The sequence below is a fragment of the Microcaecilia unicolor genome, chromosome 6 (genome assembly GCF_901765095.1).
Source record: "Microcaecilia unicolor chromosome 6, aMicUni1.1, whole genome shotgun sequence".
Lineage (NCBI taxonomy): Eukaryota > Metazoa > Chordata > Amphibia > Gymnophiona > Siphonopidae > Microcaecilia > Microcaecilia unicolor.
This window is the reverse complement of record NC_044036.1, coordinates 163,645,636-163,663,939: the sequence shown is the minus strand read 5'-3', so window position 1 is coordinate 163,663,939 and position 18,304 is coordinate 163,645,636. Positions and strand designations below refer to the sequence as shown.

General features: G+C 39.9%; 1 protein-coding gene across 1 annotated transcript in view; it reads right to left on the bottom strand.

Moving 5' to 3' along the window:
* The window catches only part of PHF2 (PHD finger protein 2), a 289,360-nt gene that overhangs the window by 27,834 nt on the left and 243,222 nt on the right, over positions 1–18,304 (bottom strand). The window contains exons 23-26 of the mRNA XM_030206771.1: positions 11,822–11,905; positions 8,920–9,098; positions 5,492–5,565; positions 4,708–4,865 (exon numbers count right to left, since the gene is read on the bottom strand). Coding sequence (XP_030062631.1) covers positions 4,708–4,865; positions 5,492–5,565; positions 8,920–9,098; positions 11,822–11,905 — 495 coding nt within the window. The remainder of the gene's footprint in view (positions 1–4,707; positions 4,866–5,491; positions 5,566–8,919; positions 9,099–11,821; positions 11,906–18,304) is intronic.

Sequence of the window (18,304 nt, the reverse complement as noted above, 5' to 3'; positions counted from 1 at the left end):
ACGCTGATTTTTAGCGCAGCTTTGTATTTCAGCAGCTAAATATATGCGCATCCATTTACATCAACGAAAACGTAAATCCCTGCACATAGATTTAGGCGCACTAGGCCATATTCTATAACTAGACACCTAAATTTTGGAATGCCCATGAAATGCCCATAACTACGCCCCTTTTTGCCTGTACATGTTAGAAGTTCAGTGCACATCGTTACAGAATACGCTTAATGAGCTGTGCGCCTAAATTCCAATTAATGATCGTTATTGCTTGTTAAGTGCTGTTACCATCGTTCATTAGCTTATTAACCTTGTTAACTTATGCGCATTGTTATAGGATCAACACCGATTTTGGCACAGATCTCTAGGCGAACAATATAGGATCTGGGAGTGTGTAGACAAAACATGGCCATGTCAGGCTTTTAAGTTATTTATTATATGTGACAGCCCAGGATAGTGCAGCTAGACTCATATTCAGCAAGACAAAATATGAAAGTGCTAAGCCCCTACAAGAAAAACTACACTGGCTCCCACTTAACGCATCACGTTCAAAATTTGCTCTCTAGTCCACAAAATCATTCACAGAGATGCACCAGCCTACATGTCAGACCTGATAGACTTACCACCCAGGAATGCCAAAAGATCATCCCGCACATTCCTTGATCTGCACTTCCCTAACTGCAAAGGTCTAAAATACAAATTAATACACGCGTCAAACTTTACCTACTTAAGCACCCAGCTATGGAACACAGTGCCGCGCAACCTAAAAACGATCTACGAACTAACAAACTTCCGCAAACTACTGAAGACACATCTCTTTAACAAGGCTTACCACAAAGATCAACCAATGTGAATATACAAAACTACTCCACAGTCAGAACTGTCTTACAATATCTGCTTGTTATACTACTATCATGTTTTTTCATTATCATTTTGCCCAAGATCCTTCTGTAACACTAAATGTCTATTTTCTAATGTATTTCCACCACTCATGATGTATTGTAAGCCACATTGAGCCTGCAAAGAGGTAGGAAAATTTGGGATACAAATGCAATAAATAAATAAATGATTTTTTGGACCTTCTTCATTTGATCTGCACCACAGCAGCACAGATTCCTCCACTGCCCTGGGGGCTCCACTGGTACCAAGTCCTCCTCACAGCTTGAGAGAGACTGTGCCTTACCTGATGCCTTCCTCAACACAGTCAGCTGAGGGCTACATCTACATTTATTCTTCTCCACAGTCCAGCAAAGCCAGAAAACAACCTTTTTTCCCTTTTACTTTTTCCATCTTTGGCATTGGCCTAAACATGTCCATAAGTACATAAGTATTGCCATACTGGGATAGACCAAAGGTCCATCAAGCCTGTTTCCAACAGTGGCCAATCCAGGTCACAAATACCTGGCAAGATCCCAAAAAAGTACAAAACATTTTAAACTGCTTATCCCAAAAATAGTCCATTTTTCCCCCAAGTCCAATTTAATAATGGTCTATGGACCTTTCCTTTAGGAAGCCATCCAAAACTTTTTTAAACTATGCTAAGCTAACCGTCTTGACCACATTCTCCGGCAACAAATTCCAGAGTTTAATTATACGTTAAGTAAAGAAAAATTTTCTCCGATTCGTTTTAAATTTACTACTTTGTAGCTTCATCGCATGCCCCCTAGTCCTACTATTTTTGGAAAGCATAAACAGATGCTTCACATCTACCCGTTCAACTCCACTCATTATTTTATAGACCTCTATCATATCTCCCCTTAGCCGCTTTTTCTATAAGCTGAAGAGCCCTAGCCGCTTTAGCCTTTCCTCATAGGGAAGTCGTCCCATCTCCTTTATCATTTTTGTCGCCTTTCTCTGCACCTTTTCTAATTCCACTATATCGTTTTTGAGATGTGGCGACCAGAACTGAACACAATATTCGAGGTGCGGTTGCACCATGAAGCGATACAAAGGCATTATAACATCCTCATTTTTGTTTTCTATTCCTTTCCTAATTATACCTAACATTCTATTTGCTTTCTTAGCCGCAGCAGCACACTGAGCAGAAGGTTTCAACGTATCATCAATGACGACACCTAGATCCGTTTCTTGGTCCGTGACTCCTAACGTGGAACCTTGCATGACGTAGATATAATTTGGGTTCCTCTTTCCCACATGCATCACTTTGCACTTGCTCACATTAAACGTCATCTGCCATTTTGACGCCCAGTCTCCCAGTCTCGTAAGGTTCTCTTGTAATTTTTCACAATCCTCCCGCAATTTAACGACTTGAATAACTTCGTGTCATCAGTAAATTTAATTACCTCACTAGTTACTCCCATCTCTAGGTCATTTATAAATATGTTAAAAAGCCCAGTGTAGCACTATCTGGTCACCAATGGAATTAAAATTAAATCCATGTTAACACCCGTTCTAGCTGGTCCCGTGCTGTGATTTTATTTTATCTATTTATTTTAAGTGCTTGATATACCGCAAATAATCCCCGAGGGGACTATGCAGTTTATAATTTCTATTACAGGTACTTTTACACTATTCGTAAAGGGCTCACAATCTAAGTGGAGGACTAAGTGACTTGCCCAGGGTCACATGGATTTGCAGAGGGAACTGAACCTGGTTCCCCAGGATCTCAACCCACTGCTAACTGTAAGGCAGCAACGGGAATCGAACCCAGTTCCCCAGGTTTGCAACCCGCTGTACTAACCATTAGGCCACTCCTCCACTCCATATCTGACTTAATCTCAGTTTAAGTAATATAGAACTAGGTACTGTCATAATACATACATGTGAAAGGTACTTTTACAACAGATGCATATGTTGCACCTACGACATCTATTTTAAAAAGACAGGTTTTTCATGGGTCTGTCATATCACACCATTGGCTTCCGATAAAACAAAGAATCATATTTAAGATTTAATTATTGGTGTTTAAAGTTTAAAATAATTTAGTTTCACCGATCATTGCTTCAACGCTGCAAATTTATCAACCTCTTAGGACACTTACATCATCTAACTCAAATTGGTTGGAAATATCATCCTTTAAAATGATTAAACTTGAAGCATGTAGGTCCTCAGTGTTCAAGGTTGCTGGGCCAAAGCTCTGGAATGGGTTACAATCTTCACTGAGAGCATAGGAGCCGGCTCTGTGGGTGCTGTGGGTGCTTGAGCACCTCCAATATTGAGAAAAATTCCTTATATGGTTCCAGGGAGGGGTTATTTCCATTGGGCTTAGCATCCCCAATAATTTTGAAATGTGGGCTCCTATGACTGAGAGTACTGCAGAATTCAAATGAAATTTGAAAATCCTTCTGTTGCAACAAGCATTTGGAACTTAGTTTAAAGAACATATTGAATGAACTAAGTTTATGACAAGCGTTTTTTCCTAAGATGAAGCATTATATTTATGGTTCATTTTGTGCATTTTGTTGTATTTTATATGTTTATTCGTCACCAAGTACTCCTGGGATTGTGTGGCTAATAAGTATTTTAAAGAAATAAATATGCACCTTTATAAAACTACTCCACCAGACAGAAGGCACATGTGTAAATGAGCCCGCTACATCTGCAAAGATATGTGCATATTTTTATAGCACATGCACATACCTTGTGATTCCTCTCAACTTCACAGTAATACTGTGTTAGGTGTAACTTTATTTTCTTACACATGGGGTATGACAGGACCCAAACTGATTCCTACTTACAGCTCTGTTCACAATTTCACTATAACAGAAAGCCACAGAATGCAAACCAGATGCTTATTGCATTACTTGATTCTCCCAAACATGACGGAAGATGTGGGCACACGGAGGGTAATTCTAAAAAAGGGCAACTATTTTCAGGAGCCTATTCTATAAAGAAAAGTAGGCACTTACCTTCGTTTATAGGGTACTATTGTAGCAGTGCAAACACACATGTACAATTTAGATGTGACTGCTTACATCAGCCATAGGAGCTGGTGTAATTGCTCACACCTAGATGGTTAAAATATACGCAATTTACATGCATAACTGTGCACCCTGTACGTGCTCCGTCCAGACTCTACCAATGTAAAATCACTAAAAACCAACCTGTTCACAAAGGAATACCACAATTGATCCAACCTAAATACCATTCAACGAAGCCTATACCTGAACAGAAAAAACCCGAACTCTCTATTCTTGACTACTTCATTCACTATGTCACCAATGTACCTTTCCACTGTTTTTCCACTCCGGAAATTAACCCTTTATACTTGACCGCCTAATCTTATCACTTATGAACTCTAATGCAATACCAATTAGTATTTCTCATCCCGGAAATGGCGATTGCCACTACAGAAAAATGTAAGCCACATTGAGCCTGCAAATAGGTGGGAAAAAGTGGGGTACAAATGCAATAAATAAATGTGTACGTCTACCTTCAAACTATGCACCACTACCTTTAGGTGCAATCTTAGAGAATGGCGCGTTAGCCAGAATATTGGCATTTCTGCGCATATGTGCACACATACATACATATATGCCAGTATTCTGGTCATCTATGCACTTTCTTGGTACCTAAAAGCTGTTGCCTCTTTATGGAATTACTTGCTTAACACCTTGAATATCGGCCTCAAGTTACCGGTGGCCACACTGACAATTTTTCCAAAAGTACTCCATTACTATTAACTGACTCTCTTCTGTTCTGCTGCATTTGAGAAACAGAGTGGGTGATGGTAAAATTCACCTGAGCAGATTTTACCTGTTTGAATTGTATTCCAATCCCCCGACTTCTTTGCTTGCTTGAAGGAGATCCAGGATTCCCGCAGAACTCCCGGATTCTTTCTTTACTTTGGAATTCTGTCCTGACTTTGCGTCTGTGTCTATGTGAAGGGAGCCTTCATCTGAGGAGTCATCACTCTGCCCGAATCCAAAAAGGATAAGAAACAACCAAATAAAGTTAGCCAGCTCGTCAGCAAAAAACAGCGGGGACAGAGCATCATTCAAAACCAACCCAAGGAAATCACATTCACATAAAGTGAGTGGGCATAAAATTTTCTATCCACCTTGCACTCCTTCTCCCTCTCTCCCCCCTCCCCCACCAACTCAAGATACAAATACCTGAGCTGGTGGTGATCCCCAAACCTCTCCAGCTGAAGACTCCCATCGGCAAGAACTCTTCAAAGCAGGGTAGTCAGAGGTAGTGCCCCTCAGTAACCGCAGATACCCCTGACAGCAAAAACTGAGCATGTTGTGGGGGGGGGGGGGAGGGAGTTGGTTGCTGTCACTCTCAGACACTACTGCCAAAACCCAGCTTCAAAAAGTTCTCAGTGAGAGGAGTCTTCAGTTGGTGGGACTTGGAGATCGCCACTAGCCACTACAAGGGTGGGTCTATCTCTTGGCAGCCCTGAAGTTTCCCTTTGAAAAACTTGTGGTCCACCAGTGCTGTGGTGGATTCTTTATTGCACATACTTTACAAAGTATATGCAGCTTTCCAGGGGATCACATGGTTACTTTTCCAACATGAAGATTAAATGGTATCATACCTTGTACGTCACTGACTGAACCTTTGGTTTTTTGAGTGGAGTGTGTTCTACAGTTTCCTTCTGGTCAGATAAAACTAAAAACAAAAACAAACAAAGCCTTTAGAGTTCTATAAAGCAGAAAAAAAACCTGAAAAGTTTTTTTTTAATTGAATAAGCAATTGTTTTTATTCCTTTTAAAGAAGGACTTGATCACACCTTTGTGATTCCTGGATCATACTCTATAAGCTTCTCAGCTAGTGTTTCTTTGGTTCCCTGGGGAAGACAGGAGGTGCCATCTGTGCACATAAGTTACAGAATACTAGCACTCAACAGTATTCTATACAGGGCTTTTTTTGAGGGGGTACTGAGTACCAGCACCTTTTTCACTGTCTGCTAAAATTGACCCATGGTCCCCAAGTTTTAATAAAAGAGCTCAGGTCCTACACACCAATTCTGCCGACATAGATTCTGTGACTGGTTGCAGGGGGCCTGGCTATTGTGGGGTGGGTCCCTCAGTGATCACACCACCCTGAAGGGTGGCCTGGCATTTGAGTACCGGCACCTTTTACCCTAGAAAAAAACGCACTTATTCTATAACAAAACAGTGCAACCTGCTTATGGGTGAATTCTATATATGATGCAAAAAAAAAAAAAAACCCCAAGCTTACTGCTATTCTATAAACCTCACCTAAAGTTAGTCGCGGTTTATAGAATATGCGTAGTGCCCATTCCTGTGACTAAAATTTAGGCACGACCATTTACACCAACGAAAACCTGCGGCTAACTTAGGAAAGGATCAGGCATATTCTATAACTGTGCGCATAATTTTTAGGCATGCCCATGCCCCTCCAACGGTCATAACCCCCCTTTTGACATCTGCACATTACAATTACATGCACCACTTTCCAGAATACGCGTAAAAAGTTGTACGTGTAAATTTTAAATAGTGCCAATAATTGCTTGTTAGTGGCCAATTATCGGCATTGATTGGCTTTCTAACTAATTAAGTTGCGCACACAATTTGACTGCACTGCCAAATTTGCGAGTGCAACTATAGGCGAGCATACTAAGTGGCGGGGTAACTGAACTTGCTGCATGAAAATAACACTCGTGATGAAGCCAGTGTGAAACAGTCACACTGTAGAGCAAAGCAGCTTTTGTTTCAGATAAGTACCTGAGTGAACATGATTACATTTGGACTTTAATATTGGGAAAAAAAAGAGGAGAAAAAATATTAAAGTCCTTTTTCCTCCTTTTAATTTTATTCTTAGCAAACTGGATGTTACTTGCTAGTACTTTATAGTGATATTTTCTTCAGCGCAAGTAAAGCCTGGGAAGATAGTTGTCATAATAATGCAGCATTAGAGCTATGGAGCCTGATTTTCCATTGGGCCTCTCACAGAAAATGGGACATCCAGGTCAACGGCATTCACAATTTCACAGGTATTTTACAAAAGGCTCATTGAAAATGAAGCCTTATGTAAAATACATAGAAGAGCATATGTGTACCGGTAAGTGCTGGCACGTCCAGCAGCAATAGTCTTTTTAGTTATAGACATTTTTAATAAAAAAAAAGTGGCATTGCGTGGGTATCTGCATGTGTATGAGGCAACACTTAACATGTGTAAGTGTTGATTTTGCAACTTACACATGTGGATGTTGGCGCTTATGCATGAAAGCAAAACTGGATGTCCAAGTGTAGCCAATTAGGAAGCCTGTGAAAAAGCTTTCGATTTTAGACATTTGGGGGTCCTTTTACAAAGGAATGCTGAAAATGGCTTGCAATAGTGTAAGCGTGGGTTTTGGCCATGTACCGATCCATTTTTCAGCAAGCCTGTAAACAAGGCCTTTGTTAAATTTTTGCCAAAAATGGACGCTAGCGGTAAAGTCTCATGCGGTAACTGGGTGGTAATGACCTACACATGTCAAATGCCACTAGGCACGCATCCCCCCCAAAAATATTATTTTTCAGACGCGCACCAAAAATGAAATTACCACAAAAGCCATGCGGTAACTCCATTTTGGCGCATGTTGGGCGCGAGCAGATGCTTACGCGGCTTAGTAAAAGGACCACTTGATGTATATTAGAGGGGTAAAAGTGATTGGCAAATTGGCCCCTCAATGAATGGCTGGAACCCCAGATGCAAACAAGCATTTCGGAGGGGAATTCCATAAATGGTGCTCAAAAATGGGCACGGGAAAAGACTGGCGCTAAGCTCTTTACAGAACAGCGTTTAGCGCTGATTCCTATGCCCAACTCTGGGCGCCAGACTTACCCTTGCTGAAACCTGGTGTAAACCCCGGAACCCAAGTTGGGTGTAGAGACTCATTATGCTATAACACTGTGCACAACTTTTGGAACGCCCCTGATATGTCCATGCCCCTCTTCAATTTTGGGTTGCATGCTATACTAGCACGTACCCAGATGCACAAGCAAATCCTAACAGGTGCCAATTAATGTCAATAATTGGTCGTCAGCTCGCTAGCCAATTAAATTGCGCATGCATCTTGGAAGCAAACCTGGTGTAAACCCCGGAACCCAAGTTGGGTGTAGAGACTCATTATGCTATAACACTGTGCACAACTTTTTGGAACGCCCCTGATATGTCCATGCCCCTCTTCAATTTTGGGTTGCATGCTATACTAGCACGTACCCAGATGCACAAGCAAATCCTAACAGGTGCCAATTAATGTCAATAATTGGTCGTCAGCTCGCTAGCCAATTAAATTGCGCATGCATCTTGGAAGCAAACCACAAACAGAATCAGGGGTTACTGTACACTGACATCCAGCCTTTTGTTAAGAATAGGTACATTTCCTTGTAAATCATGAACACACATATAATTTATGCTCCCCCTTCCAAACTATGTGTCCTGCAGCTTTTACACCTGTAAATAGCAATTTTCTAAAACTGCATTGGCCATTTACACATATAATTGCCATTATTTACAGGTGTAAAAGCTGTACAACCCTTCTAAAATGACCCCCGTATTGTACTACTTTGTCACAAGGAGGTCAATATTCAGTCATGCAGTTGACTTATAATTTTCAAATAATCTTAATTCGGACATTTCAAATCTTACATAGGTTCAGTGATGCAATTAGTTTAGTAGCGCCACTGAAGATCCACATACAATGTGGAACGTCATTTCAGGTTCTACCTGCTATTTGTGTGGTCCAATTAGGCATATATTTAGAAGTTTAGCGGTTGAATATGGCCAGCTTATGCAAGAGTTATACATCTCAGTGGCTCTGCCAATGAAATGCTCCAAATCCTGCTCCCTTTCTGGACAGATAATTTGGAATGTATTACAACTTATACATCCAAAAATATCCCTGTGCCCTCCCAAAAATTGTTGAAAAGAAGCATTTATGCAGTTGCATAAGTGCTTGTGAATATTGACCTCAAGGTTCTCAGTGGAAATAGAGGTAGTACTTGGCCCCCTTACAGGGTAGGTCTCTTTTTATGGTATTCTTTTTCCTCCTAATTGGGAACTCATCGATCTTCAGCTCGCCATCATCTGAGACATACTCATATTCATCCCGCACAGGCTTCGTTTTATCTTCTTTGAAGTTTTGCAATGATCCAAAAATGCTCGGACTTATTTGTGGTTTAATGCCTTTTGAACTGTTCAACAAAAAGTGATTGTTAGAGAATATTTTAACTTCAGTTCACAGAAAAGATGCATATATAAAACACAGAGGTTAATATTCAAACTACTTATCTGGTTAACTGGATAGTTAACTTTTGGCTGAATAGCTCAGTTTCTGACCAAAACTTAACTGGCTAAAAGAGGAGGACAAGAAGCATACCAAGGGCACGAGGATAATTTAAAGACATGGTTATCAATGTGGGCTACCATTAAGATGTGTTATTTTATTGCTAACTCGTGCAATTTTAGCTCAAGTTCTATTTTATGCAATGAGACCTAGTTACTAATAAGTGGGGTTAAGAGTAAAATACGTATCTTAACGGTAGCACACCTTGATAATTTTCCCCTTAATTGGATAGCATCAATATTTTGGTAAACCAAATCAGTTAAGTTGGACCATGGAAGTGACAGGTATAAATATAACTGGATAAGTTACCCAAGTTATTTTTATCCAAGAATATTCAATTGTGCCAACTTAACCTGGTTATCTCTTGAAATATAAGGTTAAAGTTAAATTATTTTTAGTATTCTATCATTTTTTTTTGTTTGTTTTGTACAAAGGACTTTCTTGAAAAGGCAGGCTATAAATGTGTGAATTAAATTACATTAACTTTAATAGATAAGTTATCCTTTTAACTAAATATGTCACCACTGAATACTGACAATGTGACCCTGCCACGTGTTATTGTATCAGCAATTCAAGGAACTCTTCCATCTTTTACGAGTGACCTCACCACCTAAGACCAGATTCCACCAATATATCTCAACATTGTTTCAAAAGAACTCTCTCACGCTGATGGTGAGGGTTCCATTATAATTGCTATCCACTGGTTTTAGGAAGACAACAAAGAGCTCTCAGGACATCTTGAGATCACTCTTCAACCACATCACTCTGCTGACCCCATGACAACTCCATTACTATAGCATAATTATTAAAACTATTATTCTTATGTTATAATTATTATTAAAAGTATCTTTTATTAAGTGGTTTGTTATGGTCATTTATTATTTATGCTGCACTTTCAATTAGGTTTGTTATTTGTAACCTTCTCAGAAAAACATACTTTGGGGGTCCTTTTTCTAAGTTGTATTAAGTGCTAATGCGTGCTTAACACAGTAAAAAGAGCCTAACATGGGATGCACTAAAGCGTTCCGTGATAGCTTAGGCATGTGCACATACTAACCGTGTGCTAAATTTTTCCTAACTTTCTTTTTGAGGAGGCATTTCAGGGGCGGAGAGTGGGTGTTCCTGTGCTAACCAGACAGCGCATCTACATTACCATGTGCTAACTGGTTAGCACACAGCTAACATGGGAGCCCTTACTGCCTCCTAAATAGGTGGTAATTCTTTAAAATGGCTGTGCGCTAATAGTAACATTAGCATATGGACATTAGTGAAAAAAAAATTGAAAAAAGACATTTTTACAGCTGCAGTAAAAATGGCCTTAGCGCACTGGAAAGACCTGTGTAAGGGTGTGCTAAGGCCATTTCTTACCGCAGCTTTAATAGTAATTGATTCAAAACAGTAGGCTTCTAAGCCTGTGAACTGTATTAATTATTTCATGAGGTGTATGTCTTCTAATTGGCCATCAGATGGCAACAGTTGCAGAAAAGACTATTTTCTTTTTCCAGTTCAAGATTGTGGAAAAGCAATTCAAAGTACCATTGGCCAGATACTTTCAAAGTTGGTGCTCAGGGCTCTGATTGGCCATGGAGTTCAAATCTAGTCAGGAGGTACTAGACTTTCTTTAGTCTCAGCTAGGGAGAACAGAGGAGAAACATCTCTGTCCTGATACCCTGTTTAAGAACTGTGAGCAGTCATGTTCCCGAAACTCCCCAGGTAATAACAAAATGTTTAGATAGTTTTATTGATCCTTATTCAGTGTTTAGATAGTTTTAATATTGATCCTTATTCAGTTACCTGCTACTGTTGTTTTTTCATCTGTCTTATATTGTTCACTGTTCAAAATTTTTCATGATAATAAATCATTTGTTAGCTCTGTTTCTTCTGGACTGAATAAGAATCCTGGTGGTTTGTGTGTTGAGTCTGTGGGTGTTTTCCAGGAACTGTGGAACCCTGGGAGAGTGGCCCCAGTGCCTAGAAATTACTGGGGAATAACGTGAGAGTGGGAGACTTGCCCAGAGGCAAGTGGGACCCAGTCGGTGAGAGGAGGGTGCTAGTATAGAGCACAGTCACAGCTGCAGGTAGGCCTAAGCAGTGAAGGGGATAGACCCTCTAGGTGGCTGTAAGGGTTAGCCCCAGGTGGGTGTTAGGCATTCTGTGACAGTAATGATTAACAATAAGTCAATCTCAGATGCAATGTTAGGTTTACTGAAGATCTCTCCCTTCCAATTCTATCTCTTTGTTGTATGGTTTGAGGGGAGAGGAAGGGCAGGCATTGCTGTACTACTGCCGATGGCAACTGAGCACCAGTCTAGGGTTATATGAATCCTTTATTACATGAACAAGCCTAATGCAGTTTTCTGTGATATTTCAGTTATAGAGGTAGCTGGGCATAGTTTCTTTCTGAAGAAAACTTCCAAAGCTTTTCTACTGCAACTGGTTGCAAGCAAAACTCAGTATAAATAAACACATAGTACAGTCCTTCTATATCTTACTGTATTTCCATAAAATATAGTGGACCGTTTTTTTTTTTTCTTATGTCATATCAGAATCATAAACTAGACTTTGGCATACCCCAGCAGTTTCTTGTTAGAGAAGGAAAACAGGAATTTATTGTCCTTGTTCCTGATACAGGAGTCTTTTCCATCTTCTGTTCTTCTTCCATTTTAAGTAATGAATCTGGTTTGCTGTTCTGAAAATAAGGGGGGGGGGGAAACAATCATTTTAAATTGACCGCTATGTTAACACTCAAGCAAATATCCTATTTCTTAACATCCAATTCCAACACTACACACAAAAATAAGGAGAGGTGTAGCAGGCAGAAGTAAACCTAGCGGCTCTGTTCCAGCTGAGCTTGCAGGGGACTCCATCTTAAACTTCCTCTGATGCTATTCATCTTTCCTCTCAAAGGTTTCATCACATATTCCTTTTTCTTTAGCCCCAGGCCAACTTCTTGATGTGACCTCTGCCAGTGATAGCAAATTCTCATCAGATGCTTTCCTCTAATGCCTGGAGAAGGCAGGGGCTCTCTGTGTCACTTTTAATCCTATCTGTGGTTGGGAGACATATACAGGCCAGTATTCAAAGCAAGTTATGCTTTGCAAGAGAATGTTAAATGGATAATGCTGGGTCAATTAAATAGCTAAACAGCCAGATATTTGTATTAATTAGCGGCCGGTTTAGGGGAGGAGTAAAGGGGAAGTTATTTCAGAATATCGTCCTTTTTCTAAATTTAAGACTAACTGAAAATGCACCTTTTTTACCCTTGCGTTTGGGGACTTACTGGGGCAAGAGATACAATGATAGGAGGGTGCCTACACTCAGGAATGCCTGCAGCTAATTGCTGTTTTAATACTTGAATGTTTCTTTGGAATGTTTGGTATCTTTCTTTTATGGTGCTCTTCTCTGATTAATTAGATTTTTAAATGTAAATTAAAATTTGCTTTGTAATTAAGATGATCTTATCAAATGCAATAACATAGATATTTAGCATTAAGATTCCGCTTCTACGGGGGCAATTCTATAAGTGGTTGCCTCCTTTTATAAGCCCCAGGGATTCCATTATAGAATACTAGTATAATTTGGCTTCAGCGTGGCTTACATTTACCTGCACACGGTTACACCAGGCCACAGACCTGTTGCAACTATGGGTGCCTAAATGCAGCAATGGAATGCAAAACTTACAGTATTCCGTAAGTTGCACCTAACTGGCAGCACCACCCATACCCGTCTCATACTCCACCCAGGTGAATGCTTACTTGCATTAAGCGCTAGACTATTTACATGCACCCTTACAGAATAGAATTTCGCCACTTTGTTTCCACTTATATGCATTAAGGGTATGTTTACTAAGGCGCGTTAGCGTTTTTCACGTGCTAAAAGGTTAAGGTGCATTAAACGTTAACGCGCCAATACATTCCTATAGGCGCATTAGTGTTTGTGCATTAAAAACACGTGCGCCTATAACACACCTTTGTAAACACATGCGTAAATGTATGCTTACCTGCAAAGCGCTACTATTCTGTACATTACCATGCACAAATGACAGGTAAACGCAGGCGTTCAGTTATATAATTGCACTTTAACATGCAGATACTTGGGAAGATAGGGTTTGGGGGCTTGTAGGGTGAAGTACCTGTCAGGGAAGTTTGTCTTAATGGGGGGGGGGGGGGGGGTAGGTTAGGCATGTCACAGTTTTTAAGTGATAAAAGGTGTCATTCAGGGGGTACGGGGTATGTATTCTTTATTATTCACATGCAAGTTTATATTTGTCTGTACCCATGTTGTAATACAGTATGTATAAATGTTTCTTGAAACGGGTGGGGAGGGAAGGGGAGGCGGGGTTGTCTGGGGAGAAAACCGAAAACTATTTGATGTCGGAAGAAACACCGACAGTTGTCTGTTGTACTAGTTCTGTTATTGATGTGCTGTTATTGACTGAAAGGTGATGAAGGCATTTTATTCTGTATGTTAAGTCAATAAACAGATTAAAACATAACATGCAGATACTGTAGGTATTCTCCTGTTCTTGCAGGGCTTACGCTTGTACCTGAGGCATTAGAGGGTTAAGTGACTTGCCTAAGATCGCATGGAACTGCCGTGAGATTTGAACCGGGTTGTCCTGGTTCTCAGCCCTCCTGCTTTAACCGTTATGCTACTCCTCTACTCTGTATTAATTGCCAGTGTCATCACTGAGTGACCGTACCAGCTGAATACTGCACCATAAAATATGACAGAAATAGTTTGGGTTTTTTTTTTAAAAAACATCTTTCAACCACTAGAGGGAGTTCACAATAACAGAGCTCGGTTCTATTATTTAGACGGTCTTTCATGAGAAGGATCAGTGGTGACAAGTGTGGTACAAAACAAATAAAACAGCTGCTAATTAATGTTCCAGACATATTAGGCACAACTCTATAAATCATAAAGGAGAAAAAAAGATTTCAGACAAGTCGCTTAAATATTGCAAAAGAATTATCACATTAGTTGGATAATCATTCATAGGTTAAAAAAAAAAAAAAAAAAACTCTTTTGCCAAATTCATATAATTACTAATGCTCCTGTTTACTAAACTGCACTAGCGGCTGTCCCGGTGCTAATGCCAACAGAGCCCAATGGGGGACTCTGCTGGCATTAGCGCCAGGACAGCTGCTAGCGTGGCTTAGTAAACAGACCGCTAAAGTTTTATATATATATATATATATATATACCTATATACACATACATACATATATATATATACTATATATATATATATATGATTCCAGACATTTTTTTATTTGCATTTCAAATTTACAATACAGTTATGATCTTTGACAAGAAATTTAAATTAATAAAAACAAAAGAAATGTATCATATACATTCAAAAGAAGAAAATAAAACAAACACAGTCCACATTAAACCTGGGAGATCCAAAAGCAGTAAATCCATGGAAAGATGGATTTTTCTTTAAGGAAAAACAGAAGTAGAAGCAATACTTAAGGAAAAAACCCCTCCCTCATTTCACTAAACCTGCTACACACAGTAATCCTGGACAATCAACCAACTGGGGGAGTCTGACAAAGGTTATCCCCTTTCCTTCAAGAAAAAAATCTCAATTGAGAGATTCATAGAAAATAAATGAACATTCTGATATACAATACAACATTTACAGGGAAATCTGAGTTGGGCAAAAAAGCTCCTAATCCAATAACAGAGGCACATGGAACTCCAAAACTTCTTCCGTCTAGATTGTGTCCATTTAGAGACATCAAGAAACACCTGCACTTTCTCACCCAAGAATGAAGTATCAAGAGTCTTGAAATATAATCTCAAAACTGAGTCCTGTCTTGATGGAAAACAAAGGATACTAATAAAGTAACCCTAGTAATCACAATCTCTGAGTCAGATGACTCCAATATATCAGCGATATTTAAATCCAAAGGAACTGGGGATGATCTAGTTCAATGGAGCCTTTCATTTCACCAAAAGAAGGCTCCTTTAGGAACACTACTTTACATGTTAATCTTCTGTGAAACAAAAAATCTTAAGTCCGTGATTTTCATGTCTAGCCCCAGTGAATATATGAATAACTTGAAACAGCCCTTCACCCACTTTTTATCACCATCTACAACCAGGTGTCCCACGTCCTGTCTCCCGCTTCTCCACTCCTTTGCCTTGTGTTTCATGTGCAACAACAAAAAAATAAGATCTATTACACCAATAAAAATTAAAAAAGAAATACACTGGTATATTGATGGAAAATACAGGAAATACACAAAATGATATCAAAATAAGATGGAAAAGACCTCATAAAGACCATTGTCAACGATACTGAGGCTCAAGTTTAAATGTAGCCACTCAACATTGAACTCGGTCAGAACATAATCATAGGTCTAAAAACCTCCAAAAATGTTTTTCAAAAATATCAAAACTTTAATTGTCATCTATAAAGTCTACCAAACATATAACAAAATGAAAATCGCACTTAACTTTGGACGCTGACTTCACTATATATGAGGTTACAGCACCATCCAATCTTCAAAAGATGTCAGTTGTGCTCACTGTGCAGTGCTCCGATTCTTTCGTAAAAATTGGCTAAAGTCCTGACGGGGACCTGTTTCGCCGACTGCTTCTTCTGAAGACCTTGCCAAAATTAACTAGTGCTGTCCACAGGTTGACAATGGTCTTTATGAGGTCTTTTCCTCCTTATTTTTGATATGGTTTTGTATATTTCCTGTATTTTTCCCATCAATACACCAGGTGTATATCTTAAATTGTGTTTTATGTGCACCACTTTGCTGTATGCAAACACTACCCCCCCCCCAATTCTATAAAATTGCGTACATAATTTACACTTAGTACACAAAGTTGCTCATACGTGTTATAGATAGTGTCAGCTACACACATAATTTAATAATTAGCTGCTAATTGGCATTAACAACCAGTAATTGGCTATGATTTGTTAGTGATCTCTAATTGGCCCTAATTGGGAGATACATGTGTAACTGCCTTTAATCAGGATTCTACAAATTGTGCACCCAAAATCCATAGCACGCAACTGTAAGGGGTGTGGACCTTAGACAGGCATGGGTGAGTCTGGGCCATTCCTAAAATTTACATGCATCTCAAGAAGAGCCATGTTGGCATTTGAGGTCAATGCCAATTTGAGCTACAAGAGGATAAAACACCCCAAAACTTTAAAAAACCAAAGTCAAAATAAATGCACGAGTAATAGATAGCCAGCGGAGTGTGTAAAGACTCAGGAAATATAATCAAATCAAGAATAACCCCTAATTAGCCACACAACCACATTCTTTGCTAGCTGCAAATGTCTGACAGACCCCACTGGCAATGCTGAAAATACAGAATTGCAATTGACGAAAACAGGCAATATTATAGCTTTAAAGAACGACACAAAAATCAGTGAAAGCAAATAGGGGTTTAAACATCCACAATAAACGTGGCATACAGAATACAGTGATTACAAGTTTTAAATCTGGGACTTCGTTATCAGCTGCCTATCCCAAACTACTCCCACATACGTAACCTCGGAATGAAGGGGAATTACAAAATTCATAAACCTTAATTCAGAAAAGTAAAGCAGGCAGTAAAGATTTCAAAAAGAGCAGTGCCTCTGTTTTACGTAGATTAATAACTGGGCTACTTGATGTAAGCTGAGCAGAAACTACAGGCATATGAGACACTGTGCTAGGACATGTCACCTCCGGGGTATACCATTTTCAGGGGGCAGCATTTCTTTAGTATTGTTTTGATAGTCTCGCCCACTACTAAAATTAGACCAATGGTCTGTAGTTGGCCACCTAACTCTTCTTCCAACTTGTGTGGCTCTCCTCTAGGGAGCCCCCCCCCCCCCCCCCCCCCCCCACACCTCAGCCCCAAACTTTCAAGTGCAAGCTGAATAGAGCTGTGAGGGATGCAGTCTGCACCTCCCGGGGCTCTGGCCCTGTAACCTTAATCATTCTCATTTGAGGAAGTACATCAAGAAAATAGGTTTCTGATCATTTCAGTTTTACTAATGCCTGTAGATATCAAGATACAAAACTTAATTTAAGATTCCTGCCTTCTGCTGCTTTTCTTCATAGCAAATCTCATTTTCTCCCTTTATCTTGCTTGCCCCCCCTTTGTTTTTTGCCCTCTCCTTGTATATCTAAAGAAAGTTTTCCTTCCCCTTTATCAACTGAGCAATTTTCTCCTCCAGTTTGGCCCTTTGCTTGTACCACCCTCCCTGCCTCCCTTAGGGGTCCTTTTACTAAGGTGCACCTGAAAAATGGCCTGTGGTAGTGTAGACGGTGTGTTTGGGCGCGCACAAAATTATATTTTAGCGCACCTACAAAAAATGCTTTTTTTTTTTTTTGCTGAAAATGGACATGCGACAAATGAAAATTGCTATGCGTCCATTTTGCGTCTGAGAACGTACCGCAAGCCATTGACCTAGCGGTAAGGTAACCGGGCGGTTATGGTCTATATTGCGTCAAATGCCGCTTGACGCGCGTAGCTGCTCCACGCCAGAAAATGAAAAACTTTTTTCAGACAATGTAGCAGATGCGCACCAAAATTGGAATCACCGCAAGGGCCATGTGGTACCTGGGCAGTAACTCCAATTTGGCGCATGTTGGGTGCGCGTAGTCACCTACGCGGCTTAGTAAAAGGGCTCCTTAGTTTTTCCTGTGGGAGTGGTCCACTCCTCCTTTACCTATCAGGGGTGGTTGTACTTCTACTACCTTTTTACAGAATCATAATCCATCTCTTTACCTTCTCCCTTTAAAAAAAACAATCTTACAGAATCTTTTACCTTCTGAATAATGACCAAAGTTTTTCTGTTCCCTTCAGATCTCTAATCCTGACAAAGCTTCCTCGACCTAATTTAATCTTAAGATTCAATGTAGATAACAGCATCAATAAAAATGCACAATAAAGTGAAATTCAAAAAGATCCTATATAATAAAACTCACCCTCAACGTTCTGAAGACAGTAACGTCACTGTCACTTCCTTCTAGAACAGTTCGTAAGACCATGGTGGTGGAAGCCACTGAAATCGCCCAGGCTAGGGGCCCC